Below are 18877 nucleotides of genomic sequence, written 5' to 3'. Positions count from 1 at the left end.
TTTAGGCAGTGACATTTTATTCCTTCATTTGAAAAAAGGTAATCCTTAAAAACCACACAGTAAATGAGATGAAATGAGATGATTAGTTTATCAATAACACGTTTCACTTAAGATTTTTTAACTACGTACTTTGTACAGACTATCAATGGTAGAGTAATGAACATAGTGTAGTTAGTTCAACATAAATTGGCGCGCGGCATTATGTATGCTCAGTTGCAGAGTTTAGTAAATTAATAATATAACGACATCGAACAGTTTACTATCGGAAAACGATAATATGACCGTTCATGTCGAATCGTGTTAATGAACTACTTATGAAGAACCTGAAAGAGCTTTTATGTTCTTTCTTACTGTGTCCCCGCAAGTGGTAGTGAAAATCTGACCGTATTCGGGAGTTTACTACTACACTGCTGAACGTAGCACCCCCCCACCATCGATTAATTTTTATTTTACTTTTTTAATTGTTAACTTCAAAATGAAATTCATTAGATTTTTTTAATCGTGAATTATCATTAATTTTATAATTACATAAAAAGAGTCTAGCAAATTTATTATCGACAACATATTTTTAAATAACTCTAATTGTAGCGACTAAAGCCCATCCGTAATTTGGATATTAATTCGGAAATAAAGACTGAAATGATGAATGAAAATAAGTAGCGACTCCTATTTCTATAATAAAAAATGATTAAGATTCCATCTGCTGCTAAAACTGCATTCTAATATTAGTTTAATAAAACCCACACATTTAATTAAAAAGCTTAGATGAGATAAAATCTATTTAAAGTTTTCCAAATTCAGAAAATGACAATTTAACGTATACGTGTATAAAAATTTTTTGACCATAAAAATGGTTTAACATCAAAAATAAGCTGGTTTTATAACACCTTCCTGCCTTTTGTACTTCACGGTATAGATGAAAACGTGTGTCTAACATTCATAATGATCGGTTCAATTTTTCTAGGCTTCAAGTGGAAAAACGCACTAATATATATTTAAATTCGAAACATAAAGGTTAGTTCATGGTTCCATTTCCTCAAAACTATATTCATTTCCATCTTCATTCATTCAATATTTTTCTCTCCAAAAATTTTTTTGGTACTGGATTGTACGAAGTTTAAGTATTCAATTGGCGTTGCAAAATAATGTAAGGTGTGCATCTGTGGGATATCGTCAGCGCGCGTCAGTCCTACTTCGACCTCCGCGCTTGTCGACCGCGCGCCTCTACGCCGCCTCGCGCGTTCTACGCGTAACTACCCCATGAATTACGATCGACAAAACGAATACAAACAAATACAAAAAATTGAAATTATTCCCCCCACAGTACCCTCCCCGAATTTTTAAAACCCTCCCCTCGACTTCGAGAATAATGACAGTCGTACTCAAACGCGACAACTTCTATCAACTTTCATTTCCTTATCAGTGAATCATGGAAACTTAGTGGGTCTCGCTTTCAGCTTTTTTTGCTCCTCTCAATATGCAGCTTAAAGAAAATTTTTATCAAAACCTATTTATACACAAGAAACGACTGAAACATTCTACCTAAAAACCTTTAAATTTTACAAATAATTTTTAAACACACTTTACACGATTTTCGATAATTTTGGACAATTCTTTATCGTCTAAACCTTTCTCGTTTAAAAATTTAAGTGTGACCAAAACTTATAAAATAGAAGAAAGTTAATTGTGCATTAGTTAGTACTTAGTGTGTTTGAACTAGTGTTAATTACAGTGTAAATCTTAGTATACTACACTATTTATTAAATAATTAATAACTTATATTTTAGTGTTAGTGTATCATTGGTGAAGAACATTTATTAATTGGTAAGAACTAACTTACAATAACTTAATTTATTTTCTTGTAATATGTAGTTTAATTATTTCCAAAATATATGTCAATGTTTTCTTAATTATTATGCAGTAAGATTTTACAATATACTACTTGAAATAATTAGAAAAAAATGTCAATTTAAATAAGAACGGAAATGCATAAAATATTTGGCACTGAATCTAAAACTTTTTAGCAATTTAAAACAGTTTGTACGAATAAATTATAATCAACATCTCATTTCACTCGTAGAGTAGAAAACTCGACATTTTTCTTAAGATTATATGAAAAGTGAACATATTATCATTTAAAAACATTTTTATACGTTCCCAAAAAATGGAGAAATATATAACTATTGCACCACTATAGCAATTATGTGATGTTTATATTTCTTATGTACCATAATAATTATAATTTTACATAATTTTCTTTTCATAAATTTTCATGAAACGACATATTTTTTGTAAAAAATGTAATAATAGAGCTGTTACCAAACATGCTATACCTACATGTATATTATATTAAGATCATATTATTCCGTCGGTGCCAAGTCCAATGACATCGTGGGTATTTTTAAAATTATATCACAATGCCAAACTATAAGCGTTAGTTTCCACTGACGAGACACACTTAAAAAAAAACATATTGTCGTCTCTGTTTTACAAAGGGAATGAATAGGATAGTAATATTATTTTGTCTGAATATTGCAATGGAAGCGAACTGTAATAATACCGAAACGACGTATCGTAGATGCATTACTTCCTTGTCATTCATCGCCAATCGTAAATCTAAATTATATTAGTACAAAATAATCATGTACGATTTAAAAATTTAATTTATTAAAGTTGAAACACTCGTAGAGCGTGCTCCAACATCGTTAAAGTGGTATTTTATAACAAGAGTTTTGAATTAAAACATAAAATAAACAGAGTTTTAAATTAATTAAACAAATAAAACAAATCGAGACGACATAAAAACATTAGCTAATTAAATTTTCTTTTACCTTCAACTCACCGAGCATATTGAAGTATGAAATATTCAGAAATATTTCTCTAATTTTTTTCTTATTCAGAGGACTCATTGAATGAGTTGAATATAAAGACGAGAGCATTAAGTTTTAAAAACGTTCCACCTTATTCAATTATAATTAAAATGAATTTTCAACAAGTAAAATATGTTTAAAGTGAAATTATCTGTCATCTGCACATAAAGCCTCAGCCAGACGCTCAGATGCCCGAGGGGATATCAGAGGAATGTATCGTGCGTGCTCATCGGCATTATAAAACATAGTAATATCTAAATATTAAAAAAAAAGATTAAATAATCAACAAAATGTAATTTATAAACTAAGCAAAATATTGTTAACTTAGTGCCAAACAAAGACAACCACACAGATGGAAATAAAATCAAAACACATAATTACAATAAATTCCTTTAGAAATTGAGAAATAATTTAAAATTTATATTTTCTACTTTCTTAATTAAAATGTCGCTAGTGTTCAACCTTCTTGAATTTCTTTAAAAAAAAAGTTAAAGTACATATCCATAAATTTCTCGAGATTCCTTTTCAAGTATTGTACCCATAATCAATATTCGTAAAGCTTAACTGCGGTATATATAACGTTAACATTGACACATTACACAAGCGTTTTGTACATAATGTATACTACATTATGTACAAAACTACTTAAGAACTTACAAGACTTTATGAACTTAGTGCTACAACACATAGTAAATCTTGTTTAGTTAGCCAGTTACAGCTAAAGTGAAACATGTTTTTAAATAACGAATGTTGGTTTTTTGGCGCTGTTTGGCATCTAGAAACAATATGTATACTAAAAACTTCAATTGTTTAAAAAGTTGTTTTTTATTTATGTATTTAAACTTTTACATTAATTGATCATTATCGTCAATTATTTGGGTACATAATGTGAAGTACCTTTGAGAATTAAAACTATACTTTTGGTACTTCGTTCTAGGGCTGTTAATGGTATATTCTTCGTGACTTATAATTTAAAACCTGTTCATTATTTCTATATCACAAGATTGAGTAGATATTAATTTGACGCCTTCTGACTTCCAGTAGCCATCAATCTATCTCAGATTTCTATAATTATTAACGCCACTAATTAAAAGTTATTTGAGACTCCGAAAATCCATTGGATTAGATTTTGTCTTAAGTAATTAAGGATAGATTAAATTCAGCAATTCAGACTAAATGATATTACAAATATCAATTATTAGTAGCGATATTTTTGCAAAAGTGAATACAAATGGATGCATTAGGAATGTAACAGCGGATTTCTTTATTACAACCACGTAAAAGAACCTTAATTTTTCAGTACAAGACTATGAATTTAGAAATATATGAAATTTTGCAAAAAGAATAAGCATACTTTGTTTAAGAAGCTGCGTTTAACAATTACTTCTAAACAAAGGCAGGTTTAAAATGAAATATTATTGATGGTTAAGTAATTGATGTCAAAAACGTTATATTTAGCATACGAAAGTTTATTCCTAACCGTAGGTGTATCTAATCTGCTACCCTATCGGATCGATAACACTGAACAACGAGCCTAAATTGAACATCCTCGTTCGTCACACTTCGGTATAATCTGATACCATGAATTTTGACACGGAAATGACAATTTTGATACAAAAATAAAATAGCAGTTTGCATTCAATATTTATCAATAGATTATGTGAAATAGGAAGGGAGTAGATATGACAGCTGATAGAGATGTATGGAAGAGTATTATATACTATGTCGACCCTTCGTAGAATAAAGGGCAGTGCGGTGACGACAATGATATTTATGGTCTATTCCAATATGTCTTATCATACAAAACATGTGGTTGTTTGTTTAATTTCATTACACTAACAACAGTTGGCGTTCAGCCGTCTTAGACAGCATTAAATAGGTAATCCGGTTCAGTTTCAACAGTACCTTACTAATTATATCGTAGGCTTACGCTTCATACTGAATAATTATTTACATATTTATGCGGCGCATGGCTGCCAAATGAAATAATCCATTTAGTCAATGTCTAATTTTCATTTAGCCGTAACAACATACACATACACTTTTTGAAGACTGTTCGTAGATTATGTAAATGTAGGAATACGTTTTACTGTGGGTTTGGACCATGATCTTCGTTTACAACATATTATTATCTCTGTTTTGTTAAAGATAACGACAAGAATGACGATATATTTTATACAGAGATTTTTGTTTCAGTAACCAACGTGTAGTCAACTTATATATGTATGTCCTCATTTAGGGGGACTCGAGCCAACTTTAAGTTAGGGGTGATTACTATTAGTTTATCAGCTCATGCATTTCATTTTTCGTAGGAACATGAAATAATTACATACTACATAATTGCTTTCCACGGGAAAACGTTTTTTTTTAATAATTTTTCACTAATAACAACAAGGTTGTTCGTAATCCATGCATCGTTTGCGCTGTCAGCTTTGAAGGTTGACAATGTTCGGCGCTAAAAAATTTCAAAGGTCGAAGTTTGAGGAAATCGCTGAAGAGCCAGTAATATAAACAGCTGAGAGCTAAGCGGTAAGTCCCGGCCGCAGGTGGCACGCTGTAGTAAATATAGATCGTGAGTTAGACCGTTCATTGTCACCAACACACGCCAAGGCCCGATAAATTGTTGGCCCATCTCTACTACTAACGCTACTCATCTCTACTTTCAATTACATTACATAGATATGATAGTTGTTATTGCGTTTTAAAATTAAAATTTTATCATCACACCCACAGGACTTAACTGTACCACAGTATGATATTAGCGTACTTAGATATATTAGCTTAGAGATAAGAGCTAGAAGATAAGGGTGTATGAACATAATTATAAAGTCAATTTATTTCCTATAAACACATTAAATAATTAAGAAAAATATACTTTGCTAAATTTTTGACGCGACGACGACCGCAAGGATTAAAAAACTGAACTAGTAACTTAGGTTCGATACAATTCTATGCCAAATTTCTCCGTAATCCGTTAAACCATTCTGGAGATACCTAATCACAAACATCAAACTATCCATCCATCCACTCATGTAAGCTTTCGCATTTATGGTATTAGTAAGAAGTATCACCTGCTTGGCACATAAATATGAAATTATGAAGGTTCAGACAGTTGTCATAGAAAATATCCCGTTCGATCCTCTCACACATCTCACTTAATATTTCATAAAACAAATTAAATTAAGTACCGCAATAGTTCCGTAAACATCTTAGTCGTGTTTTTGAAAATTTAATACAAAACTGTAGAGAGCTATTTGATTGCATTTTAATTTATCACTCAAATTACTCTTTATTATTCTCATCACGTCTCTTTGACAGCTTTGATCTGGCCCATATTTACATTCAAAAGCGTTCAGACGATCGTTCGGCCAATTACCGTAGAGTTCGTGGTAATAAATCTTTCTTTAAGCGATTTACTCGTCGATGTTTTTCACGAGAAATGTACACATAGTGGTATACTACTCTGTCAACTATTAATACGTATCAACTTTAAAATTAAATTTTCTAATTTACATCTTTGATAAACATACTCTAAATTTAAAAAATCAATGAATTTTAGTTTAACAAAAAAAAATGTATTTTTTTACATTATCAGTAAAGTAATACAATGTTTAAAGTGCCTGCATAACAATATGAACTAGTGGGCGTATAATAAGTTTTTAAACTGAAAGAAGGTATTAAATTGGACATAATTATGACGCACTGGAAACAAACACTACAAACCCCACCTATTTTATTAAAAGAATAATCTAATACTTTTCAAAGCGAGATTTTATTCTACATTCTTTTATGTTTTGTCAATTAACGGAAAGGACAAAACCCACGAGAGATATTTTATTGTATACTCACATAGTTGTATTTATTTTCAAAATTACATTACACGCGTGATCATAAATTGAATTAACTATACACCATAAATGTTATTTTGGTGTAGGCGCTTTTGCTTAAAGCGTAATATATTAAATCCATGATAGAAAACATATCAGAGAAAGCAGTTGCACGCAACTTCGTCCGCGCGGTATTTTAAAAAAATCTAGTAATAAATATAGCCAATTTCATTAATGGATAGTGTAGCTTCCAACAGTGAAAGAATTTTCAAAATCGATTCAGTAGTTTCGGATCCTATTCAGTGCAAACATACAAACCAAAAAATCATTCCTCTTTATAACATTAGTATAGAACAACACATACAGCTGCGTAGGTTTATATTCCGCACCGATAAGCTTTGTGTCATTATCAACGGGGACTTAACAAAGTAGACGTCATGTTCCAATGCATCAGATAGGGATGAGTTAAGATAATATGGAATTCAACTATTGATTTTGCAACCACACTGCAATACGTTTAATATAAATTTAGTCACTATTGGTTTCTGAGACCAAAATACCTGTATAAAGCATTTCGTCATCCCTGTATTTAGTTAAAAAAGATAAATTAAAATATGTTTTTGTGGAGATTTTGGTCTCAGAAACTTACAATCTGTGAGTATTATACTTATTATATTAATGCTTTGTCTGTCAATTTAATTTACGTAACATTGATTTTATAAAATCAGTATGTCAACGGCTTACAGTAATTTAAACAGTTTCGACAACCGTGCCACGTGTATATTTTACGCTTGCTCTTGAAAAAAAAGAACGTGCAAAGTAACCTTTCAAAATTAAACGTTTAAATTGAATAAAGCTTAATTTTAATTGAGATAAAGATCTGCTCTGCCCTCTCTCCCGATCTGTGTGAACAGACCCTTAAAGATATCCCTGCATAATTAAATGATGACTAAAAATAATTAGAATTAAAATGCTAAGAAACTGTTTCAGAATGTATGATGGCGGATACAGCTTTATGACTAGTCTGAGTATTTAGTGGAAATTTAGTCAAATATTTTTTTTCCTAGAATCCTAGAATGAAAAATTGTCTGTCACTAATGTTAATTAACATGTTTATAAACCCACAAAAGCAGCACAAACTCAATCTATAAAATAAATGATATTTACTGTGATTTATCATTAGAACTATGTCATTCCCATTTATCATTATCATTGATGAAAGAAACATATTAATATGTAATATACGACATGTAATAATTACTACAGAGTTCTTCTTTGAAGAAATCAAAGCAAAATAAACAAAGAATTCTTTAAAATATATACAACTGTATGTTTATAGATAAAACAACATAAAAATTTGTAAACAATACATTTATTTTCTAATACACATTATAATATATACATACAATAGTTCACAGCTTCCTATTTTGAATAATAATAGAATATTGTTGAAAAGAATTCTATCTTCTTGATTAGATTGATAGTTACTTTATAATTGACTAGCTGTCACCCGCGACTCCGTCCGCGCAAATTAAAAAAATAAAATATTTTCTAACCTTTATGTTCCTAATTGCATTGTTCTCGTAGACAATTGCATCAAGTTTTAACAGTGGTAGACGCCAGCAACAACAACATCGGTTGCACGAATTGGCCGGCTCGCCCGGTGAAATACCACGACCACACAGAAGACAGGCGTGAAGTAGAAGTAATTCCGCGTTTCGTCTGGTGAGTGTGGTGCCGGTGGCCTAATTTTAGTCCTCTTTCCCTTTCCACCCTCTTATAAGAAAAGGATGGGAAGGGGAGGTGGATTTGATGGAGGAGGAGATGCATAGGAAGGTTAAATATGTATTCTCTTTTTGTGCGTCTCCTCCTTCGTCGATTGAGGGTAGGCAACGCATCTGCAATTGCGAATGTCTATGGGCAGCGGTCGCTTCGCCATTTCGACGAATTCATGTGGCCGCTTGCTCGTGTGCCACCTTGTAATATAAAAAAAGTTCTATCGGTTGATCAGCTTGCTGGCTGTTATCTGCTAATAATATCACTCTACGTCAAAGACATAAAGTTGAGTTCACAATCAATCATAAAGTCATTTTGTTAGAGTAATGATAAATTTACACTCGCTTACGGTCGGTATATTTGCCGCGGACATAAAACTTTTTATTACTCCGCATGTTCTTAACGCGAAGCTACGCAATATACATTATAGAGGTAGAGGCATATAATATAGGTAAACTGCTTGTTGTTTTTCTGTTAATACTCTCAGAAATGGGAAGGATGGGAAGGGGAAGTGGATTTGACAGAAGAGGGGACACATAGGAAGGGCAAATGTCCTCTTTATATGCGTCCCCTTCTCCGTTACTTAAAGATAGGCAATGTACCTGCATTTGCGGATGTCTTAGGACAACGGTCGCCTCGCTATTTCGGCGAATCCAGGCGGCCGTTTGCTCTTTTGCCTAATTTTTATGTAATAAAATACATATTAAAAATGTAACGTTCAAAAAAGACCCTTTTTGTATTTTCATTTGCACTTCCCAGGATTTGATATTAACTTCAATTCGATTTACTTTAAAACTATAACATTGTAACAGATTAGAAGATTTTGTGATTTTAAAAACTTACATTTGATGGAAAGTATATTTATAATATCATCGCAATTTAATTTAGGTACAAAAGCCAGCAGCATGCCGCTGAATCTATACGTGTACAGCGACCCTTATGTTTAGTATATACATCTTAAAAATAAATACTTTAGAATAAAAATGTTTACAAGTAGGTATTCATCTATTTTAGCATTACGTTACATGTTTTGTCTATTAAAATGCAGACAAAAGAGCTCGATGCGCGACATTTTGCAATGTTTCAACGTCTCCTGCCATTTATCAAAGCACATGTGTTAAATAAAAATCAAAGGTCACTTTCTTTGCGATCTATTTGAAGAATTCTTGTAGAAATGTTAAATTTCAGCTAACATCTAATAAAATATATTTTTCTTACACCTTCTTTTGAAGTAAGGTGATGTCGCATGCATGAAATTGTAACGGAGTGTTGAGCAAAATCTCTCTTTATTTATTCATCTTTTTTTTACTAAATGTATTCAATATCAGAAATAATATTAAGCTAATCTTTAGTCTATTCTCGATATTACTGTGAAATAAATCATTCACTTAAGGCCATGATTTACTTTCAAACAAAAAAAATAATAACTAGACGTAGTCTAAAATCTGTAGTCTTAGTAAAATTACGAAATAAACTAACCGACCATAAAATAAATGCAAACAATGATTTGGACAAAATAAAAAATAAAAATCTATATTCTATGATAAAATATTTACAACAATGACAATTGGAAACACGTGTATATGTCTCATAAAATAATATTTATGTGACAATATACAATTTGTAAGTTCAAACGAAATAATTCTCAAATATTTCACACAATAATTCATTACTTTTATGTGTTTTACGATTCAATAGTTTTTGAATTGAAACGTAAACACGAAAACATTCTGCTTTTAGAGCACCAAAATCTATCTTCCATCTACTACATACATGTTAAATTTACAATATATCCTTACTTCAAGCTTTATAATTTTGATATTTGGTATTCTCTTCAACAAAGAAACATTTGGGTGAATCATTTTAGAATCAAATCAGACTTTGAATATCAGTAATAGAACAAAAAATAGTTACTAATACAAAGTTCCGTATTGATAGAAAGCCGCCAACTGTGGCTAATTCTACAGATTAAAATGCTTGTATTCTTTAAAATCACTAAATCTATTTACCAAGAAACTATTGAGCTTAGAAATTGTGTAGGAGACGCTTCTGGCATCGTGTGGATAATGAGTGGCAAAAATAAACATTGTAACGATGTATGTCTTGACACAGTTTTGTGAGTCGGCCAAGTGCGGCAATAAATGTCGGTCAAGTTTGTCACTAGATAATTGTTCCGCAATAATTTTTAATTAACTATCGACAGCTAGAAATGAATTCAGTCTGCCGATTTTAAGTACTCTTCGACCAATAGGTATTTTTTTAAATATTTCTTAATGATATTTGAGTTTTTATTTAATTGTTGCTGGGCATATTTGAAATCATCTTGATATCATAATGAAGATAGAAATTAATCTTTAAGTTATGTTGCCTAGAAATGTGCAATTTTTCTTTTATAATAAGCCGATGGACTGTATAATTATGACTTTCCGAGATGCTTATAATTTTACAAATGTAAAGAAACAAGAAATCTCTCATCAAAATAAATCGATCCGATAAAGGTAACATAATTTAGTTATCTTTAGTTTTTTGCCATGCGCTACCAATGACGAAAAAAATATATTAACCAAAGAGGACAAAAATATATTGTTCTCCTGTAAAAAACTGTAGTATTTCACAGTTAAATCACTAGTTATATATGCTATAGGTGTGTGTAGATTTATATTTATTTACACATTTTTTTTACGTTGTCATAAAAAGTTATATAAATTTACCTTCATTTAGATTCCCAAGAGAGGTGAAATATACAGGTGGAAAAATATCCACGTGCGTGCTATAATTGTAAATAAAGAAATTCTCAGAAGGCCAAACTTAATGAATTATTTGTTTATTAATTATTCTGTTGCTGTTAACAATTTTCTACTAGTATATAAAAGTGTGCTAAACTCGGTCGAATACTTTCAAGTGTTTTAAAGAATTTGACTTCATATTATATTATTGAGAATTTTTGACTGTAAAAACTCTATGAAACGATTAGTCACACTTTACAGAAAATATATGTTTTATTTATATAGTTTTGGTAATAAATTAAAAAGATCTCAAGCTAAATATATATTAATTATCGTTTCAAGAACTACATTCTGAAAAAATAATAACAAAGTCTTTCTAATTTATATAGTTTTGAGATTTAGTGAACTTTTTAAGTCCCCTCTGACCTTTAGTACCGAAAGTAAATTACAAAATGTTTCACAACATTAAAACGTGACGTTAACTTTTTTGAAGTTTCCTGATAAGTAAGTAGTTTTTTGCTGATAAGTTAAATTAATTTTGAAAACTTGTTCTCTTACTTTAGTTTTCTTAGTAACTCAATAGTTGCTTACCAATTACCAATTTGTTTAAATTCGAGATTACGATTTATACTTTTTTAACGGTTTTATAACAAAAAACAATCGGCAATTGTTTCAAGTGGTCTCTTAAGTTTTACATTTTCAAAAAACAAAAACCTGACAAAGTGATTTTTAAAATATGTTTTATTGCTCCGTAATCATAAAATATATTTTAGCTTAATGATCGTGGTATTTTAGTGATAATGTAAAGTAACATACAAACATACGAATAATGTTAACCAAACAAAGGAGTTAATACGTCGTTTATTCTGTAATCGATTAAAATACCTAAAACCTTTGATGTTACACGAGGTATAAGATGGCGATTTAAATTAAGAATTTAATGCGTGTTTCTAACCAATCATAAATTTCAAAATGGAGAAGGCTCTTTTAGATCTCTTACATTACATAAAAATATTATTAATTTATAACTTTTATAAAAATCGAAAATATACATTTTTAACAAAAGTAACTTAGTATTCATGTCAGATGCATTCAGTATAAAAATAAAACCATATCGCATTTTATTTTCCATTATTTTAAAATTACATTGTATCAGAGATAGTACGCTTGCAATAGAGCTTTCTACCATATCGGAAATTGTTTTCCACGGGAAATGAAATACTCAAAGGCTTGTTTCCCCACTAAACACACATGCACATTACTTCGTACACATTTAGGTCAATTTTATTCAACCACAACATGTATTTTCTTAGCTGTTGATTTTTAATTTATTAAATTTCTTTTAATAAATTAAAAACATGCTATTTTTGGAAGAAGAAAAAATATAAAACAAGTAAAATATAAAACAGTAATTTTTTATTGTATAAAAAATTACTACTATTATTTTTTAACTATGTATTTTGTGAAAGTCCTTTGAGTTTTATATTTACATAGCTGTCACCCGCGACTGCGTCTTCATGGTATTAAAAAAAAAAACTTTATTAGTAGCCTATGTGTTCTTCCAGACTATGCTCTACATCTATGCCAAATTTCATCAAGATCCGTTGAGTCTTTCCGGAGATACCTTCATACAAACATCCATAAAAACATTCCCATTTATAATATTAGTAAGATAGCGTAAATAATTAGTATTTTAAATAAGCATTAGCTATTTGTACACTGGAGACGTTATCATTCATAATTATTTTTATTTAAAACCTTTTATTTTAAAATATTAAGCATTGTTGTGGAACATCCCTTGAGAGCCATTAGAAGGTTAAAAACAAAATAGCTCTGTCAAAAAGAATTATGAGGGAAACTGTAATGGATTTATTTCTTTTACTTTTAATAAATATTCGTTATTAATTACATAAAAATTTTAGTCAAATTAAATTGTTACGATGGAAACCTTTATTATAAATTTCGTTAGAACAAGCTACATTAAGCGACTCATTAAATTTCGGTAAAATTAAATCAGTTATGCCTTCTATTAATATAGAATCAATACTTGACTTTGTAATTCATTTTACCGGGTATTTAAACATGTTTGTACTATGTGGCTATAGAAAATTGTTGTCGTGGAAGTAAAAACTTTTTTTAACCAGCAGACATTATTTTTTTTATGTATATGTAATTATAAGTAATATTATAAATGTAAGTGTTACAATTAATGTTTTAACGTTAAGAGCTTCGGTGGCTCAAGGATTAAGCAAACGACTTGTAATCTGCAAGGGATTCGAATCCCGCCATGTATCAATTTGATTTTCGATTAACATAAGTACATTTATCCGACGTTCTTACGGTGAAGGAAAATATCGTAATGGACTTGTCAACTAAACCGCATTGGGTCAGTGTGGTTGACTATGGCCTAGTCACCCCTAAATTAGGGTAGGCTCCGAGCCTCTCAGTATTAAAATTCCTTTTAACCCTTATTCTGTACTTTATAGTCAAAGCAAAAGAGATAAATAAGAACGTATTTTACAAACTTCATAAGGCATATTTGAGCTTTAAAAATGATGTACTATGTGATTGAATCTTCCACATACTACTTTACGATGCCTACTGAATTATGAATAAAATAAATTTTATATACTCTCATAGAATATTACGATCCCGCAAAGCCTGCGAGAAGTGATATATGTGATAATGGTACAATTTTGATTTATTACGAGCATCCAAGAATCCACTCCATTTTACAACAATATAAAATTAAACGCTCAAAAATTAAATCTATGCGTACAATTTAGATAAGAACTGTTAATTTTGACTTTGATGTTAATTTTATTAGGTTTAATTTAATATGAATTATTAAAACATCAACATCTATTAAAAAAGATGTTATAGTCATTATTAATGCAAAAAAGTATAATACCGGGTATAAGTCTATCCCAAGGATCATAGATATGTTGTCTTGATCATATCCAGGCTACTGCAAACTCATAAAAATAATATATTTTCCAGTACCAGCCAAAGTGTGCTCGTGTCACGTTCTAGCTGGAGTAATATCCAGAGGTTATCTAGGTTAATTTTATGCTGAAAGTGCCTCCCATCTTTGCACTCTACGTTAAAGTGGAAATAATTTAATGAGACCAGAAGATACATAATAATGAATTGCTTTCAAAATGCCTCTCCGATATCACTTTCTTGTAATGATGTTCGCTCTGCTTGAGCGAACAAAGTACAAACAAAAATAATATAAAACAAAAATATCCCACGACAACTTGTCGTATCAGTGGAAAAATCGTCTGAAACAGTACTCTACGCCCAGTAAATAGTACACCCTTTTGTTAGCGGTAACAGTCCTTATGACATCTAATTTAAAAGTGTTTTTTAATTAAATTAAAAGTTTCTCTTCTGTACTTACGATATAAATATAAAATATCTATTTCTGTATGTGTGCATTTTAATCTATATGTATTAAAATACGTAAGTAATAAAGGGTGAAAAAAATATTAACTGTGCGGCAGCCACATCGTTCCTATAATGAGACTACGATGAAAAGAACTCCACACAAGCCTTCACATCCAACAAAGAAATAAATTGAATAGCTACAGGTTCCTACGTGATATCAGCTACCTACTACGAGTACTAGATGGTAATACATATTTACATGTATGTACAATGTTATATAACTTTGTTATATAAAGACGCTTGTAGAGATTAAGGATTTTAGGTTATACAATAAATTTTACATTTACATACGTCGATATCGGTACATAAATCAATGCAAATTCGCTTGGCAATTATTATCCTGTGTTGACCTAGATTTGTAGTACATCATATTAGTACATTTTAATGGTCTTTAAAACAAAATTATGATTTGAAAGTAAAGTATCAAGGAATCAAGTTTTTTTACGCAATTATTGAATGTAGGACTATGTCCAGCAATTCTTTTAGCTAATGTTGGTTGGCACACCGTACATACATCTAGCAATCTAGCAAAATATTATACATGAAGAGTATTCAATAACAAGTTGTATTCAAAACACTCATGTTGTGACTCGGCGAGAACTTCCAAGGCGAGTGAAAAGAGGTCGAGTTCATTCACATAATACAACTCTCTGAGAGTCATCTCTGTCTCATTACATTTAAAATTATCGAAATATGATACGAAAGTCTCGTTTTTAATACCGTCTTTGAATTAATCTGTATTTATTTGACTTAAGTAAGAATATAAATAAAAGTCATCTCGGCTCATATATTTAAGAAAATAATATTGGTATAGAAATCGTTACAACTTCATTTATATGTATACTAGCTGTCGTTCGCGACTCTGTCCGCGCGGAATGAAAAAAAAACTTTATTAGTAGATTATGTCTTCTTCCAGTCTATGCTCTACATTTATGCCAAATTTCGTCGAGATCAGTTCAGCTTTCGGAGGTACCTTCAAACAAACATCCATCCATCTAAACATTCGCATTTATAATATTAGCAAGATTTAAATTGGCAGGGTATTGAACATAAGGTAACCATGTAAATATTATTTCATTCACCTCATGAAATTCATTTGGTTATATCATTTTAAGTCTTTTAAAAGCGCGTGGGTGTCGTTAGTGTTTGATACATGATTTAAACCCTATTACGTCATTACTGTGGGTGATTTTTGGCATCAGTTTTTCTAAGTGTTTATGAAACAAGTAACTATAAATTACGTGTTAAAAAGGCACTTTAAAAACGATGAAATAACCATAGATAAAATAAGATCCAGTTCAACAATAACCGTAACACGCCTCGTCTACTGAAAGCGTCGTAAAGTTACATTGTGTAAATTTTGAGTGATACTACAAAACAGGATTTGCTGGAGCTGTTGTGGTACCACTTGACCCGTTTATCTAAAGGTAGCTTAACTTGTGTTATAACTTAAAATATCTTTATCAACTTTTCACAAATATTTTTCCTAAATTTAAAATTAAATATTAGCAATTCTAAATAAGAAAAAATAGTTAAAAAATAAACTATGAATTTATATATATACTCGTATATATATTCTTGATACCTACACAAAAACGACATAGGATTTTTTAATAATTATTTACCCTTGATCCTATAAATATTTTGTAAATAAAGTATTTCTATTGTATAGCAAAGTTTAATGTTTAATTTTTTCTCATCTAGGTTGAAGATGCGTTTTATGAACGAGTCCAGTCGTCTGTTGTTACATGAAGAATACACCTTCCTACCTCCCTCAGCTCAAAATCTCCCTTAAAACATTCCTTACCCTAGATCCACGTAAACAAAATAAAACTTAACATTCCACAGAACTCAGTAACGAATTGACGAATAAACTTAAATAAAACGATAACGAATTAGGTCGGTGGTAGTGATATAAGTGAACGCGCGTAAACCTCTTCGGAGGGCGCGAGGGGCCGGCGCGATGCGGTCTCGCCAGGGATGTACGTAATATATCCCGCAGAAGAAGTAGTTTCCCTGACGTACAGCTCGTACTCGCTGCCCCGCACCCGGCAGCGGCCGACGCTCGACGTACTGTTCGAGCCTCCGCCCCAGCCGTCTCCACCGCGCCCCCGCACCCTGACCCCCGCCCAGCCCCGCGCCGTCTCCTTCCCCAAAACGGCGCCCCCGGAGTACGCGGAGCGCGCGCCGGCCTCGCCGACGCCGTCGCTCGAACGGCCGGCCAAACTGCGCGAGCGCACCAAAGCGAAGCTGCTCAAGAAACTCGGGCGCCACGATGACAGCGAATTCGGCAAAATCGTTAGGACCCCCGCGCCGGATGAGTTCGAACTGCCCGCCCCCCTGCCGACTCCGGCCTTCTCGCGGAAGAACATTTTCGACAGAAACTTTGACGCACTGTTCGAGGTAGCGAACACGCCTCAATTTACCGCGAACATTCGTGTCACGACTCCCGAACCGGACAGGCACTCGGATGCGTCGGGCACCCAATTTCCCTCACCTTCGACATCATCCCTTAGCTTACTCCCGCCGCGCCCTTACTCCGAACCTGTGGTCTCCAATCCCTCCCCCGCACCGTCCGCTCGAACTTCCACACCCTCGACGCCAACACATCGATCATCACTTGAAGGTTTTTAAGAAAAAAAAGTGTGAATTTGAGTGCCTTATGAAATATTAATGTGTGGATTTTGTACATGATGCATGACGTTTTGACTGACACTAACAAGCTTGAAAGTAAACAATAACTCATAACATTGCGATTTACCTAACCGGTTGGCGTTTCTTATAAAAGATGCATAGTAATTAAACACCCAATTATAAAATTAATGCTTTTTAATACATCGTTTCATCTCTTAACAGGATCTAATTCCAAGCCGAAGAAGAGGAGTTTCTTTAGAAAATTCAATTCATCAAAAGAAGTGACGCCGCCAAAGTCTGTCAATATGCAGCAGCCACCGGTGGAGATGGTGCTGCGCGAGCTGACGCATCCCGCGCACAACGACCAGCTGAAGAACCAACAGCAAGTCACCTTTAAACTGGTCAAAACAGGTAAGTCTATATTGTCATAATAGAAAACTCATATATATTATTCACCATATACGTATATTTTTAATGCAACGGAGAACAATTCCTATTTTAATTTTTCATAGAAAATATTCAGTTGTTTTGTAACGATCGGGATATTTTTGGAAGATCCGTGTTGTTATATTTATGGTAAGGATATCTTGTAGTTATATTCAACGTCACGAAAGTGGTTGTCTCTCTGTCACGTCCTATCTCTAAAACGTAATTGAACTTCGACCACAAAACCGCTGTCCAATACGATTTACGCCCTCGCGAAATCTAACCACAAATCACACCGTCTATAAGTCATCGAGTATCAGTTATGTACTCCTTATAAACGTTATTCATCATCATCAGCTCACTATACGTCCCTACCAAGAGGCTCAGAGCCTACCCTAAGTTAGGGGTGACTAGGCCATAGTCAACCATGCTGGCCAAGTGCGGGTTGGTTGACTTCACACGTATCTCTGAATTTCTTCTCAGATATGTGAAGGTTGCATCACGATGTTTTCCTTCACCGTAAGAACGTCGGATAAATGTACATATGTAAATCGAAACTCGAAAAGCACATTGGTACATGGCAAGATTCGAACCCAGGACCTGCAGATTGCAAGTCTTAACCCCTGAGCCACTGACGCTCTATAAACGTTAATAGCTGTAATTAAATGTACCGAAGTGTTATTTTATGACCGATTAGATAATAGTAATGAAACGAACAATGTGGTTAAAATAGTCTGCAAGTTAGCAAATTAAATATTATATATTACATTTTATCCATCGGATATACTTTTTCGAATTAAATTATGTACAAGAAATATCTCTTATTACATATCAATTAAAACATAGTCAAAATATACCTAAGTTAGTTAAACTAGATATACCAACTTAACTACAATATCTTAGGTATATATTAATTTTAAATGTTCTAAGAGTTATTTCTTGTCCACTTGAACACTTTTTTTATTATGCATAATATAAAAAGGTCTTACAGTGAAAGGATACCGATTCCGACTACATATCCCGAAATTAGCGCGGCAAGTTACACTCTTACTCTTTTATAAGTTTTAGTAACTACCAAATTTATCTCCATTTTGCTTTTTGGTTCAAGTTAAAAAGTCAACTTTTTAACTTACAAGCGTTATATTTTACATACATTCTATTTAAAACG

At 32.1% G+C, this 18877-nt stretch overlaps 1 protein-coding gene across 6 annotated transcripts in view; it reads left to right on the top strand.

Moving 5' to 3' along the window:
- LOC106714961 overlaps positions 1 to 18877 on the top strand; it is a 167364-nt gene that overhangs the window by 59581 nt on the left and 88906 nt on the right. For 3 of the 6 annotated variants that reach the window (XM_014508105.2, XM_014508109.2, XM_014508110.2), the window contains exons 1-3: positions 1775 to 1824; positions 16354 to 17275; positions 17506 to 17694. In XM_014508105.2, coding sequence (XP_014363591.2) covers positions 16630 to 17275; positions 17506 to 17694 — 835 coding nt within the window. In that variant the 5' untranslated portion in view covers positions 1775 to 1824; positions 16354 to 16629. Of the gene's footprint in view, positions 1 to 1774; positions 1825 to 15947; positions 16077 to 16353; positions 17276 to 17505; positions 17695 to 18877 lie in introns of those variants that run through there. The other 3 variants (XM_014508106.2, XM_045678215.1, XM_014508111.2) reach the window with 3 other exon arrangements.

This window comes from Papilio machaon, chromosome 6, assembly GCF_912999745.1.
Source record: "Papilio machaon chromosome 6, ilPapMach1.1, whole genome shotgun sequence".
NCBI classification, from domain to species: Eukaryota; Metazoa; Arthropoda; class Insecta; order Lepidoptera; family Papilionidae; genus Papilio; species Papilio machaon.
The sequence above is the reverse complement of the archived record's forward strand: the minus strand, read 5'-3'. Positions and strand labels throughout refer to the sequence as shown.